A 16,759-nucleotide genomic window follows, 5' to 3' on the forward strand; every position below is an offset into this window, starting at 1 on the left:
GAGAGAACGCGTTTGCGTTTTGAGCGTATAAGCTGCCGTAGGCGATGATGTCACACTCTAATGTAAACACAGGAAGTTGAACACACGGAGATTGAAAGAATGCAAGAAACGAATAACCAATAAATATTAAGTTATCTTTAAACCTCTGTTGTCAAGCGTCGTCAATATAACCCACCCCCTTTTCCCACGAATGGAACTAGTGTCGTGGAGTCCGCTTTGAGCTAACGCTAGCAGCTAAGAGCTAGCAGCTAAGAGCTAACGCTAGTTAGCTTAGCCTATTATGGTTTAACTTAGCAGCTAACGTTAGCCCATTGCATGTCATTGAAGGTCCGCGCTGGTCTGTGTAATGAAATTACAATTGCATGTCATTTAAGGTCCGCGCTGGTCTGTCTATAATGAAATGAGAGGAACGCTCTGCACTAAAGCAAGTCTCATATCAGTCGCAACAACATATACTCGATGTTCACGATATAGTAATTTACTACATCTCACGTAGAACAAGCCGCGATACATCGAGTATACTCGATATATCGCCCAGCCCTAGTTAAGACCTAAGAACAAGTTGGTACAGAGCTACAGTTCCTGCCCCACACACCCTCCATCTAGTCCTGGCTCCAAACACCAGTGAGGAACTACAGATGCGGTGGATGCAACCACTGTACAAACATCGTCAAAACAGCTTTGTGGATGTTTTTGTTTTGTTTTTAAATCAGAGAACCTAATCAGGTCATTCCTAAATCTGTGAGGTGGGGATGGACTTAACCTGCTAAGGCATAAAAAAAATAATGTTTGTTTCCTGTTGGTCGTCAGTTAAGGCATGGGTAGGTAGGGAATTTATTTTATTTTATTTTTTTATTTTATTCTTTCCCACGGCGACTATGGATAGGGAATTTCTTTATTTAATTAAAATGTTCACAACAACATGGATGCATGTACTCTGCCAGCATGTTTAATATCCATAATACTAAAGGTTTGACTAAGATTTCTATGAAACTTTATTAAAAAAAATAAAAAATTAAATCAGATTTTTTTGTAATTTTTTTTCAAAACTCATAAAATATATTGGGTCGCACCTAAATCGGCAGGGTCGGTCGGCAACCGGAAACAAACAATATTTTTTGTTATGCCTGACGGGTCCGGTACCGGTCCCAAAATGACATCACGTCATAAATCAATCTCTCTAGACTGTATGACATAATGTTGTGTTTTTTCTAGGGCTGACCTTCGAAGCTTTTTTTGGCAATCGAAGATTCGGGGCCGAGCTTCGATTTTAATTCGAAGCTTCGAAAAATTAAAAATATATAATTTATTTTTAATAATTACATTTTTTATTTTTTTAATCTTATGTTGTGAGACTTGTACAGCACTTTGGTAAACTTTGTTGTTTTTAAATGTGCTCTATAAATAAAGTGGATTGGATTAATGAATTAAGTAGCCCCTTTCGTGACTGACGCAGCCAACAAGGTTTCACTCGGCTGTGTGATTTAATTCAAGGTGGATCACTGTTGTCGTTTGAACAACTTCAGATTTCATGGGAACTACCAATCCCCCAAATCAAGAATGTTTAAGATGAATGAATGAAGTAAGATTTTGATTATTTGAAATATGGCCTGTGTAGACTAAACTATGCACAGAATTATGTCAGTCTACAAGGTCCGGATTCTACATGGTCCGGCAATGTAGACCTTGTAGACTCCACTACAGACCAATTATCAGTGAATGTTCATGCATTTTTAAGAAGGGCTACTTCCACAAAAAAACAAAGAACTCACCAAAAACATCTCAGTAGCACCTTATCTAAATGTTCTATTTCATATATGGAGATTCATATTTATTTATGTATTGCATGCATTTCTACATTTTATTTCCTATTTTGTTTATTCATCCCAGTATCTTTCTTTCTTATGTGTGGAATTCTACAAGGCATGTAGGTGTATATGTGTTTGAGGATGATATCCTTCAAAACAGGCAATAGTGATGATATAATTTGGGCAGTGCTGAGCTGGGTTACTTTCCTCCAGTGTATTTGTCCCCCGGCCCCACCCAATGGCCCCATGCGCACGCGCACACACGCACACACACACAAACCGAAGTAAAAAAAAAAAAAAAAAAAAAAAAAAAGTAAAAAGTAAAAAAAGAATTTGAAACATTTATATATATATATATATTTTTTTTAAACTTTGATTTTTTTTTTATGTTCAAAGCTTGTGCCATCGAACGAAGCTTCGAAGTATTTAAGACAGCCCTAGTGAACATGAACATCTCTCATTTCCTGGTACATTTCCAGATTTTCTTTTCATAATGAAACTCATTTGGGTATAAGATTTCAAGAAACATGGGTCCACAAAGTCTTCAATTCTATAGAAGAGCTTTAATACCTGATGACTAGGGGTGTAATGATGCAACCTCACAACGATTAAATTCTATTACGATTCTTCAGGCAACGATTCAATGAATCATGAAATCTCTTTATTTGACCACGATTCGATTCATTTTCTATCAGTTAATTTCCCCAAAAGAAATGTATACACAAATGTGGCTGGGGGAACTGATTCACTCAGCATGAATGGACTATAGGCAGGGATTAAAGCAAAAAAAATCTCCTGACTGAACTTTTTTTCAGGCCAAGTCATATTCTTATTTTAACCTCCACTGTATTTTTTTTAATAGCGTTAGCGTTTTAAGGGAGCCTACTTGTAGAGCCTACTGTCCTGACTGTGACTATAGACCCTACTGTTGTGGTTGTTGTGCCAGGCAGGGAGGCTGTGTGCTGGAGAGCGTGAATGCAAGTCTTGTGGCCATCTTCTGATTGATGGCGAGCTAGCACCCTTTTCCCATTACTTTGAACCATGAACTAAACGGCTTGTTATCATACAAACAAGGGACTAAACACGTTTAGCAATTATGCCACAACAATGTGGAACGCCCTACCCACAGCCGTAAAAAAAATTTGAATCCTCAGGGCTAGATCCACAAAGAATGGATTGCACGGAGCAAGTTGCACCCTTACTTAAAATTCATTATGAATTGAAAATGGGGGACCCTGATGTAAACAAGACGAAAGTCTCTCTCTGGTCTGCATCCCCTTAACAGTTGTGTGTATTGAGCCGTACTGTATTGTACCCATTCTGCAATCTGTTAATAAAGTTTTCATTCAATGAATCAATCTCTGCACGGTGATTGATTGAATGACAATTTTATTAACAGATTGCAGAATGGGTCAAATACAGTACGGCTCAATACACACAATTGTTAACTCTTTCAGTGCCACTCACGAGATTTCTCGGGTTTTTTTATAGGTGGTTGCGTGCCACTCACGAGATTTCTCGGAATTATTATTATTATTATTTTTTGCGATCTGAAAAATTATTGCATCACCCGAGCCTACCCGAGTATAGCCGAGCTGCGCCGGTGATCACTGTGGAAAAAAGCGCCCCCTGTCGTCTCCCAGATGACATAAGTGATTTTGGAATGGACTCAATGAATGGGGAAAAAAATCCGGTACTCCACATTTTCCAGTTCACTGATCCAGCCGGGGTTACCACAGTTCATTCTGGAGCCTCAGATCCCCGCGGATCATGGAGATCTACAGTGTCGCGTTGGATCCATACACGTATCGATTTTTTCGAATGGTGATCAGGAATTGGAATATACCAGTTGGATACCATATGATGTCAGGTAAGGACTCTATGTTATCAGTGGTAGGATAATCGGAGTAAGTTTGATGAAGTTATAAGCTGTTTTGTGAAATGTCTTCTTTCGGTTTCACTGTAAAAGTCTGAGGAAATCAACGGAGCGATTATCAGTGCGCGGCCGTAATGTGCTTGCGTGCACGTATAATATTGATCATCTAGCGTTTATTTGAAAACGATTCATAAAAAGGCAGACGAATATCAACGTTGTGGAATATTCCACTAAAAGACGATTTTCATAGAATGCTCCAGAATGAGCTGTTTTTTATATCAAAACGGGGGCTTTTCTAACTGCTCTGAAACGGAAACGACGCGATAAAAAAACAATCTGCCTTCACAGCACTGACTGGAAAATAGTCTTTGATAATGCGATGGGCAGATTAGACACATAGCCATAATTTAAAACATAGATTAGGCGATATTAACGTTAACATTGGCGCCGATGGTGGCATTCAAGCGGTAAAACGGAAAACCAGGCGTGGCACTGAAAGAGTTAAGGGGACCAGAGAAATACTTTAGTCTTGTTTACATCAGGGTCCTCCATTTTCAATTCATGGATCTAGCCTTGAGAATGTAACCCATTTTCTGATTGGCCTGTTGCCAACTAGGGGTCGAATTCACAAAGGGATTGCGTGGCTTTTTCTGACACTATGCCTGTGAAAATAGCCCCAAAAGAAACTTTGCTATTCACAAAGCACTCGCAAAGGGTGAAATACCATGCTAGCTGCGTTGTCATCATCATTGCGTCTCTTGTGTGTCTGTGCTATTTGCAGGTATTTAAATGAGGTAATATGGGCAGAAAATGTGGCCCTTTCTATGCAAATGAGCCTCATTGCAAAAACACTCCAATTCACAAATATCTGCGCTAATTGCCACACAGTTAAAGTGACGTTATTTACGTCTTCAGAGAGTTGGTGGTAACTAAGTGCATTTATAAGGGGTGTCATGGCCAGCGTCTCTGGTGATCTGGTGGGTTAGGTAATAATCGCAATAAAGAGATAGAACCCGCACACTCATATGCTCCAGAATAAACTTTTTATTTATAACGTTTCGTCAGGTCCATGAGGAGTAGACACTGGAAACACGGTCAATGAAGCGTTTATTCTGGAGTATATGAGAATGAGAGTTCTATTAGCTTAAAAACATTAAATACAACATAATTACTCTAAAGATATTCCTAAATCAAAAATTATTTTCACTGGCATAGTGCCCAACTTCGGCCAAAAGATTCAGCACCATGAACAGGTCTGCTCAAACTCAGTTATTTTGGGACGATTTGGTACAATCTGCCATCTGGGTGGGCAAATTCTAGATGTGATAAAAAAAAATTAATTTAATTCCTATACATCCCTAGATTATGTTTTGATATGATGTAACTTAGTGGTTATCACCTCCTGAAGGTATAGAATGCTTTTGTTCAAAATAAGAGTTTTCGCAAAATAAGTCACCTGCCATATTTTTCTCCCCTTCATAGATTTGCTCATAGGTCAGGTTGTGAGGGTACTAGAGACATGACCATGATCACGTTTTTAGACAGTCTCATGAACACGTAGAGATAAACCCACAGTTGATCGGACCTTCCTACGCTGAGCTATGGTAACTTCCGTGCACCTACCGCATAATACCTCCAAGGCTGCAACAAAGAGGCATTCACCTGTAGGGGGTAGGTGTGCGAAAGTGACCATATATTATAGAATTTGCACCACCCAATTCGTACCAAAAAAAGTGTTTGGCCCAAGTACTAGAAGAGCTATTGATTTGTCAGGACTTTCAATTCGCGATCAGAGAATTGAGGCTTCCGTTTTCGTCTGCCATTGTCAATTTGTCATGGGCAGTATTTACACTATTTTACCATATCAGGGACAAATTGCACTCAGATGCTCCATGAGCCAACAGCGCTGCCAGATATCAGGAGCAAATTGCACACCATATGGGCGTGTCTGCGCCGATATATAATTCGTGCAATATCTTTAGTGAATAGGTCCTTAAGACGGAGCAAATAGTGGGCGCAAATCACACGCAGTTAAACTGAATTCTCCCTTACTAGACCATAGAAATAACATCTGAATTCTTAATTTGGGTGGCGTTTGCCTTTAAAGTTTATATAGATAGATACTGCCAAATTTGTGGACTGTTTAGTAAATGACTCATTTCATTAATTGATAATGCAGCCAAAACCATCGTTTTTTTCCCATGCGATAGGTTGGAGGAGAATTTAACAATTTTTACCAGCTAAAAAATAACTAATGTGAACCCTGACATCAACATGGTAGGACATGGTGTTAAGTCTCTGCACTAACTAGGCTTGGGCGGTATACCAGGGTGTTTAGAAATCCCGACTGTATTGAAAATCAATACCGTCCGTCACAGTCAAAATCACAGATGCGCTTCAGTTTCTATTACAGTGAAACGGAGTTTTGAGTGTAGTGCACACACGCGCCAGCAGAGGGCGAGACCAGTCCTCACTAGTGGAGCGAGTGGGTCACAACGGGGTTCACATTTTACGGTAATGTTGCGACAGTGCTGTGAAAATACCGTAAAGCGTTGTGGTAACTAGCGTTGGTTTGTGTTGTTGTGCACTAGTGGAGCAAGCAAATAATCTGTCTTTTATTATATGTGAACTAAAGAGTACAAGGTTTACACAACAGCCCCCACCCGCCTTTTTATTGTATTTGTACCGTCCTGTACTATCCGCTGTCAGCTGTTTATCTCTCTGTGTGAGCTTGATTAACTAGCGTTAGCTCACGTTAACTAGCGTTAGCTCTGCGGCTAATCTTAGATTACCCTGAACTAAATCAATGACTAGGTTATAAAGCATTAAGAGTAGTTTTCACTGCACATAGAAGTAGCCAAACAACAGGAGCATTTCGGGAGCATATGACCAAAACCCAGGCAATTTCGAGCCCTTAAGGAATCAAATAGTCTGCCATGGCTAGGCTAGATGCTAACGGTGCAGGCTTCTGACTACCATTCTGAGAGCTGACGATGGTTTGTTTACTTGGTAACACGGGTTGCCCCCCCCCCGCTGATGAAAATGAAAGTCATACAGTCATATACCGTACACCGGGGTATTATGTCATCAAGATATGACGGTGTGAAAAAAATGATACCGCCCAAGCCTAGCACTAACCTTAAAATTCTAATATACCAATGTGGCACAATATGTACAGGGACATGGTGGGGGGGAGCCAGACAGAGGTCAGTCTTGTGCTTTCTATGCGTGTGTGCCGCATGTGAACGATCTGCATGTTTTAAACACATTTCCCCTCAAATCTCATGCACCAAGGAAAGCAGTGCAAAGCGCTCTAGTGGTCTTTTTAGAGTTGTGTCATTCTGTGAATTAGGAAACAAAACATTCACACACGGCGTGATAAAATAAATGTATTGGACAACAAAGTCTTGTGGGACAATCACGATTAAAAGACAGCCCACTATCATATGTTGTATGTCTCCCTGGCATGCTAAAGATAAGCTTCCATAACAGCTCTTTTGAATCACTTTGTATGTGTAGCAGCAGCTAACCACACTGACAATACCTCATCGCTTCTCCCTGACCAAACACTTCCCTAGAAAAATTGTGATCGGGTGATGAAGAAAAGAGGGCGGGGTTGGAGATTAAACTGAATGTAAAAGCTTCCAAAGCCACCGGCATATTCTTTCCCAACAGCTCTCAGTCTAGCGATTGGCCCACATTTGAATAAGATGGTGGACCGATTAAATATAAATTAAATCATGAATAAGATATGTCTGCAATCCGGGTGAAAAATTAACACCAGCCAAGTGATGGCGAATGTTGTCGGGTAAACAACCACACCGTCTAAAATTCTATTTGAGTGGTAGAATATTGAAAGTGTCTGGTGAATTTATTAATCCACTAACCACTGTGACTGATGAATGAAAAAATATGTTTACTGCCCCGTTTGTAATTACGTCATGGCAAAACCAGAAGATGAGTCATTATACCGAGAGCTCTTAACTGCAGAAAGGGACAATGGTGTTATTTGGAGCACTGTTGCAATCACACCCTAAATTAACTACTAACGTCAGAGATGTCAACAATGCAGTCTCGGCATGGGAAGGGGTTCCGTAACAGTGCAGTTCACACCAAACACCACAAACCATTGTACACAATGTGTGTATTCATCAAGCCTCAGACAGGAAGATCTTATCTGAGATCACTGACCAGAGTCCCCTTGACCATGATCTAATAGGCTAAACTGATCCTAGATTAGCTCCCATAGCCCAAGAAACTTGATAATGAGGCAACCTCTCACGTCAAAGGTATGCATCTTTCCTACTTTACCAGCAATATGCTCATGAAAATTAGTAACTATTGTTTGTTAGTCTCTTCCAATGTGAAGACAAATAACATGGATAATAGACTACATATAGCTTGTCTACAGTCACATGATTCCGATGACTGAAGCTGACATATGTTGGCCGTGACCCTTATGTTATGAAGAGGAGCGATTTTCCAACTGAATTGAAAGACTTGCCTACTAGATCTAGGCAGCTTGACACATTTTGGAAGGAAAAGGAAATAACCATTTATGGTTTTTTCCCCCCCTCCGAGAGAACGAAGCCACGATTACACGTTTCTGTCTTCAGCAGACTCGAAATTTAAAAGGGACTGTATGTGACATTTAGAGCCACAATAAACAGTTAAGTACTTGGTATCATTCTCTTCCCAACATTCAACACAGCGGCACCTCTCAACGTATGGTTGTTCACTAACGTTACTAAGTTAACCAATTAAAGGTCACTATAAGACTAAGAGCCAGGGAAGGTTCGGCTCCGTGGTCAGAGTTTGGTTTGAAAGTGTGCATGCAGGAATTGCATTTTAGGCTTAACGTTAGTAAACTTAGGTTAGCATCACTCACTGGTAGGGATGGGTACCTTTCACATTTGAACCGATACCGGTACCTGTGAATCGATACCGGTACCCAACGGTACCTTTTTTCGGTACTTTAGTCTCAAGTTGTCGGGGGGAAAAAATCCAAACTTCAAATAACTACAATTTCGACAGTTTTCGGCTTGCCATTGCTCCGACTGCTTTGTTGTTGAATCAAGTAAAATCCTAGGTAAGCATATATTGTGCGTGTGAACGTTGACATGAAAAGAAAAAAGCAAAAAAAAAGTAAAAGAAAAAAAAAAAACGGTATCTCACTTGATTCGATACTCGGTAGTACCGACGTGTTTCGGTTCGGTACCTCAAAAGTACCGAATTCGGTACCCATCCCTACTCACTGGCCTATCATGTTTGGGGCTAGATGATAAATGGGCTCCGCTTTACACTAACGTGACGTTTTGGCTCATTGCCACGACACAGAACTATGGAATGGGTCGATTTGGATATGAATGCCATGATGCTTAACGCTCTAAAACCGAGTGGAACTCACACGCACCACTAGAATTGTTGGAGATTCTCTTCTTTCCGGTTGAATTGAAAGTGTCTTTCACAGTGACCAGCAGGCTGCCTGGCAGAACACGGAAGTGCTGCTTCGAATTCGCTCTTGAAACATCTCTTTTTCCATCTTCCACATTCAAGATCGTAAATCCTGTCCATCTAAATATCTGTGACTGGGCTTTTAGTCTGTAGCCAATGGAAATGCTAGACATGGTCATGTTAGCTGGGAGGACCAATGGGAAATTCAATCCAGTACTCTCTACACTGGAATCTCTGCAGATTCAGGCAGACATGCGCTGGTTGCCCGTAACAGAGGATAGAGAAAGGAGCTTGCCCCTGGTTATATAATAAAATAGCAAGACATGAAAAGAGGTATAAATGTTCAACAAGGATTGTAATGTGTTGTGGATGTACTCTGAGCCAGATAACTGGGACAGTTATGATGACAATCATAGTGAAGGATTCGATGCGTTTGAAGATATGGTATGAAGTAGCCGACTCTTGTATCAATTGATCTGACACATATTATTGTGCAGCTTGAATGAAAATCCCATGTTGATGATTCATGCGTATATGCTATTTGGATGATGCAGAGGGACATTGATAGGAGCTATATGATGGAGGGGAATTTTTCTTTTGTGTGTGTGTGCGTGCGTGTGAAATCATATCCGTCATCTTGAGCACCACTCATCTGCTCATCTGTGGATGAGTTTGCACTGGCAGGATAGTCTCTCTAGACAGCTGTTATCAGGCATGACACATTTCATTATGCTGTTTTTGACACGTCTGTAGAATTACTAGGGATTTAAAAAAAATTGTTATTTGATAACATTTGTTTCACGTATGCAAAAAATGCAAAAGGACCTCTTCAACTATAGCACTCACCATAAGTGTGCTTGTTATTTTTCAGGAATTAAGTAATTCAGCATAGAATTCACTAATAAACTTGGTTGACTAAGATGAAACCAACAGATTACTTTACTAATTGACTTAAAAGACTAAACAACCCTAACAACTGGCTAGTTCCAATCTTCTATGAGACGTTACTTTCTCAAGGGAAAACCTGGAGGACTTAACGTTTTCTTCTGCTCTCTGGAGAGGAAGATAAGTCTTGCCAGTTTTCTATACAGGAAGTGATGTCTCTCTCATGGCAGATATGTACTGGGTAATTGTACAGACGTGTTGAAAGTGGAGCATGTGAAATAAGTCGTAGTCGATATGGCCGAGTAGAGACTATTAGCAGGATGGAAAGAAGCAGACAAGCTTAGGGATGCAGAAATTTACATTATGATAGGATCATCCTAATGCAAGGCTGATATTAAGGCCGATTCCTGACAAATTCCCAACTTTCTTGAAGTCCAATAAGGTCTATTCTCTGTCATACAACAGGATTGTAAATAAAGTGAACATTCCACCCATAATAGCCCATATGATGTGTTTGGTATGAGAAATGCATGAATGTACTGAAACCAGCTCTGTTCAGCTCTCAAACAGCACCTGGCTATCCCTAAGTAACAAGCCACACACAGCCTGGCTTCTTACAGCTCGCTGACGGCAACTAGCCTACCGGTCTACGCTTCCTCATTAATCCTCCATTATTAATGCCATCCATCAAGCCTATAAACTCCATCAATCCAGAGTATCTTCTGATCCTCTTAACAGGACCAAATAAGAGCATCAGTTCAGATTAAATATCTGAAGAAAGCTGAAAGGACATAATAGAGAAACAAGCCCAAGATGCCAGTATGCCAATCTAGTGTCGTCACGATACCAGAATTTGGACTTGGACACGATGCCAAGTTTAGCATCAGGATTCCTGATACCAAACAATTAGACAAATAAATTAAATATGAATGACAAATAAAAGTCTCTTTGAAATTAATGCAAAGACAATAGAGTACAACTTTTCCCTGAGAGCAGCTTCTATTCTAACTAATGGCAAACATTACTTTGGCATTGACCAATGAACGCTCTGAACGCCTTCATGTCACTGGTCAGAAATGACCATCTGTGTAATGAAAGGCAAAGCGGACAAGCGTGAAAAGCCACCATTGTTAACATTTTCTTAATTAAACATAAATGAACAGCATACATCAGACCGGCAATACGAGTTTAATGAGATTTGCCGGTCTGATGTATTGCTTCTCCAAAATATTTTTGGGCAAATTGAAAAAAGAAAATCAAGCAAACCCTTCAAGGACATTTTTGTAAACAATATGACTTGAACGGACCTCCGCTTTCATCCTGCAGCAGCAGATCCAGAGAGAAGCACAAACACGCACTATATAAACATTAGACTTAGTACCGCGTGTCAAGTCACTGACAATAAGTCAGACTCAACATTCCCGGGGAAAGATTTTGATAAAAGTAATGACCATTTAGCAATATTGAATCCATTTTCATGCCGAAGTATCACCCGAATAACGCATTTTCAATGATCGTCGTGACAACACTATGCCAATCAAAACATTTCTATAACACTAACAAAAAGATGGCATCTCCTCCAGAGTTCAAGCAACTAGAAAATAGCTCAAAGCCAACATCAACTGGCACATGAGCCAGAGACAGGACAGCAGGGGGTGGCCCACAGTGCCACCAGCAACAGCCACCCCCACTCCCTCCACAGTGTGTGTGAGAGCAGACTGAAAAATGAGTTTGGTCTTCATCTTCCTTGTGAAACAACCCGTACTCCTACCTAAGCTGGTTAGGGATTCTCTTATCTCTTTGTAACTCTCTCCACCCCATCCTCCTGCTTCACTTTCAGTGCTTTGGGGGAGCTGGGAGAGCTGCTGAGGGAAGGGGAAAGATGAGTTATTCACAGGCAACACAAGGCACAGCAACACCAAGATTATTAAAAGAAATAAACTAGAAAAGAAGAACAAGGACGTTAATTATTACTAGAAACTGATCACCGAAGGCTGGTGTCCTGGGCATAGGTATATATATTAGGTCTTCAACTAAAGATAAGACATGTTTAATCAAATGCCAGTATCTATGCCGCATCTCAGAGAAGAAATGCTGAGCAGAAGTAATAAATCACAATAGACTGAATGAGATGGTCATGGTGATCAGCACTTCTTCTTCAAGAGGCTTTTTATAGCCCAGGGTCCAGGAAATCAGTAATCGGTGTATGGCAGTACCACTGTTTAAGAAAGGTAGGAGCGCAATCTATAGAAAGGTAAAGAGACTTGTAGTGCCACACACGTTAAGCCCATTTCAAGGGAGAACATGACTCAGTGGTCTTGCAAAAATGTCTGCTCAACATCCGAGGGAGGACCGTTATTTCGTACAGGAAGAGTGTGTTGTGTTTTAGTGTACCCAGTAAATTACTGTGCACTTCTGCATGTTTCACATAGTAGGCTTGATGAATGTAATTTGATCTTGTAATTCCTTCGGACTTAATTTCTTTGGGGTGATTGAGAGCTCGGTGTAACTAATGTTAAGTTTTGCTTTTGAAATCAGTACACTGCAGCATTAAGAAAGCAGTTTCTTTCCCATAGTTAATGTTGAAACCCAGGATTTGATACATTTTAATGAGGTATGCATGTTTTTATTGGGATATAAAACATTATGTTATGTTGGCATTTGAATCTTAATTAATGGGTTCGAACCTCCACCTTTTTATTTATTTTAACTTTTACATTTTCGTTTAATTTTTTTAAATTATTTTACACTAAAAATATATATCAGAATGTGATATATATCAGAATATCACACTATGTTGTGTTTACAATAATTAGAAAGTCAGCTGTGAACACAGGTAATAACAAGTCTAGTCGGGATGAGGAGGGGTCACCATCATACATTATCAGGAAATTAATCAATCATGCAAAAAAGAGCGAGTTTTGAGTGACTCACACTTCATAATACAACATTTTCGAATGGACGTTTGGATTAAACCATGTGTATGCAGTGACGCTGATGCTTTCCCAGCAGAACACAAGTTACTTAACGTTACACAGGTATGTTATGGACGTTAATTAAGCTATGCAGAGCGCAGCCCTTGCTAACGTTAAGATAGCAGGAGCAGTCGGCCAACCAAGATGTTGTTCAACAAATGTATTCACAAAATGGATTATCATCCAAACGTTATTGAAGCCGCCGGCTCCCGTGACAAGCAACACTACTCTTAATAACCGCACCGCAGTAATATGCGCTACGTTATATATGTTAGACTCGACAGTACTGAACCACAAATTATTTAGGAGCAAATTTTGTGAATGCTTAAAAACGATTGTTCGAAAAACCCTGGCGAATGTTCGAATCCCAAAAACAGGCTTGTGGACAGCTCTAAAGGTAGCTATATTTAAGTCTCTCTTGTTGACACACATTTGGTCCCAATTAAATTATATTCAAGGTCAGTGAATCTGACTCACTCTCTGCATGCAGAAAATAAAAGTATCGACTGTGTTCTACTCTCTTAGATCTTCATATAAACAGACGTCTTCCCGTCTTCCTGCAGTGTCATGCTCCACTTTCCCATCCAACTACACAGATCAACTGTCAAAGTATGTTGAGGAGAGATTCTACACTCCGGGCTGTAGTATGCATCACAATAATATACCTGGTCTTGAAACCCATCTACAAAATAATATCTTTCTCTCTGCTTGCATTAATTATGAACCTAACTACAAGTTAATCATGTTAGACATGTCGAAGACACAAGTATGGGCCTAACAACTCCACTCTGAGCCAATGCTACCTGAGGGACAACAAGCCTCGTCAAGAATGTCACTCGTTTAAGGAAACAGTTTTCCTTCATAGTTATGAACTTGCATAAGGTTATGTTGGTCTCAAAAGTCAATGTTTGCTTTCCTTTGTCCGAGGAAAGCAACAGTTGTGATTGGAAGATAGAGGCATTTGACTTTACTACACTGGCCTGGTTATCATCATGTTAAACCTATGGTATTTTAAAGAGTGATCATGCTGGCCAGGTTTTCATCATGTTAAACCTATGGTATTTTAAAGTGATCATGCTGGCTTGGTTTTCATCATGTTAAACCTATGGTATTTTAAAGTGATCATGCTGGCTTGGTTTTCATCATGTTAAACCTATGGTATTTTAACGAGTGATCATGCTGGCTTGGTTTTCATCATGTTAAACCTATGGTATTTAAAAGAGTGATCGGGCTGGCTTGGTTGTCATCATGTTAAACCTATGGTATTTTAAAGAGTGATCGTGCTGGCTTGGTTTATCATACATATGCCATCAAGTGTAGACTGGGCAATTGCTATTGCACAGTATGTAATTTCTGCCACTCTGGGTCTTTCAATCAAAACAATAACAAAGAACCGAGTTTGATGACATCGTGAGGTAGCATGCAATCATAAGACTTGTCGTCTTCATTGCATAAACAAAGCACTGCACTTTTAGCTAGATTGAGTTACTGGCAGTCTGGGGTACATCACCCAAATCTGTATTAATTATGGAGTTAATAGGTAGCTCAAAGGTGTAGCATAGCAATGCTAACCATTTCATGCAGGTGGGTGGAAAATGCTAAAACACGTAGCCTCTTAGTCGGAGAGGTATAGTTCAATAAATACACAGATGTACTACCCTAGTCTGCTAGTTAGCCGATTAGTCAAGATAACTGGCAGACTACTGTGGTAGTGAATAATAAGCTCAAAGGTTTCATGTAAGTGAATGGAAAATGCTAGAACTATTAGCGCCATACTCTGGGAGGTATAGTTTAATAATAAAAAAACTGATTTGGGTGGTCTAGCTTAGTTTGCTAGTTAGTGGATTAATCAAGCTTTCTAACCAAGTAGGGTCCATTTGATAGTTGTGGTCAAATGAAAGGGAGCAGTCAGTCAAGCGTGATATGATCACGCCCCTAAAGAGACAATAAGCCAATTGTCAACGCGATATCGGAGGCATGGCAGTTGTCACACCCTATGAGGCGTGTTGGGAATCGTGAGGACGCGAGGGTAAAGGGGATATGACACAATTGACAGACTACCAAATGAAATGCTTCGTTGCCTTGATTGAGATTACAGATATCTCAGGGTTTGAACATTGTTGGAAACATTTGGGATAATGCAAGTACACAACTCAACAAAGTATATAACATAGCTCTTGTTGTTTTTATAAATTTCAATGCAGAAGTGTTACATATTATAGATTTAAATCCCTGAATTTCCCCAAGGGGATCAATTAAGGAATATCTTCTCATCTTAAATGTGTAATATTATATCTTGTCCCATCATATTCCCAATCCCTACAATACTGAAGTAACTAAAGGAATATCAATATCTGCATCACTGCAAACAAAAGAAAACTCATCATAATTTACGAGTCGAATAATGTCTTTTCAAGTGAGATAAGGAGTGAATAGTAACAGACTACATGTCAAAACTGTCTTTCCAACTTTCAATTTCAATGTTTAGATTCTGCTTGATTTACAGATAGGTTTGAATAGATGGATGCTTGCCGGTGTTAAGATTCAGCAGAGAAAGTGTTTTAAATAATGAAGGGAGAATGACTCCCTTTTCAGACCAGTTATTTTTATTTCCCTCTCAGCCTCCCTCGTCCTGTCACTTCTACATACTTACTTTCATAGCTTTGATTCCCGACTTGGTGATCTGGGTCATCTTGGCCTTTGAGATGGGAGGCTTGTACTCGTTCAGCGAGTACAGCTGGAAGATAAAAGGGAACAATACAAAAAACATCTCAGTCATAATTTCTTGACATTAATTCTGCAATGAGAATAAACACTCTTTAAATTGGAACAAGTGTTGTCTTCACAATCCCTCACGTTAATAAGGGAGTAGTCCACTGCTTTAGGATCTAAAAACAAAACTGCAACTACACATTTGAGAAAAGCCTGAATGTGTCAATGCCTGCCAGAGGTTGGTGACTGAGATCAGAACATGCAAAACTGCAGCATCAGTCATGGTGGCGGAGCATTCCTTCAGCAATCAAGATTTGATCTCTGCTCCTAATGTCTGCATGCATGTCCATTCTAAAACATACAGACTTTCATAATGGTACTTTACTTATGCATTTGATATTTTTATGCCATATCTCGCCAGCCCTAACTTATTGGAATAAATGGTAAATGGACTGCATTAGGGATGCCCCGATCGATCGGCCACCGATCGTTATCGGCCGATAATTTGTATAAATATGCGATCGGGGAATTCCGATAATTAGTCATATTCGCCGATCGCGGAAACTGATCAAGTGGATATCTCACTCGCTTGTATCAGACGCACAGGACCTGCAAACTGCTCCTCCTCCCTAGCCCCGCCCGTACCCGTGTAGAGTTTGTAAACACGTCCGCCTCCTCTGCTGAGTCTAGATAAGTGCATTCGACCTGAGCTAACGTTAGCTACCTAGCTATCGTTACTGTTTAAACAAAATTACCCAGTCAACTATTCACTTTTAGTAGGCATTGTCTAACGGTATTTAGCCGGCTAGCTACCGATAGCTCCTGATATCAACAAATGCTCCAGCAAGTCTTGTAGTGCATGTTGATACCTCCGTTAGCTCGCGTTAGCTGACGTTAATTCACTGTTCAAAACGATAGTTGTCTTAACGTCATCTAGCCGGCTACTAGCAGTAGCTACAGATAGCTCCTGATATCAATGTCTTATAACATCGATTGAATGCGTATTCGAGCTGAGGGCTTGCTGAATGTTAAATGACCAAAGCATAATG

The 16,759-nt window shown here is 40.1% G+C and overlaps 1 protein-coding gene across 1 annotated transcript in view; it reads right to left on the minus strand.

The window, feature by feature from the left end:
• Window positions 1–16,759, minus strand: part of scaf8 (SR-related CTD-associated factor 8) — a 111,272-nt gene that overhangs the window by 89,828 nt on the left and 4,685 nt on the right. The window contains exon 2 of the mRNA XM_084311577.1: window positions 15,652–15,735. Within this exon, the coding sequence (XP_084167703.1) occupies window positions 15,652–15,735 (84 nt within the window). The remainder of the gene's footprint in view (window positions 1–15,651; window positions 15,736–16,759) is intronic.

The sequence above is a fragment of the Notolepis coatsorum genome (assembly GCF_963971535.1).
Source record: "Notolepis coatsorum genome assembly, chromosome: 3".
In the NCBI taxonomy this organism is placed as follows: Eukaryota; Metazoa; Chordata; class Actinopteri; order Aulopiformes; family Paralepididae; genus Notolepis; species Notolepis coatsorum.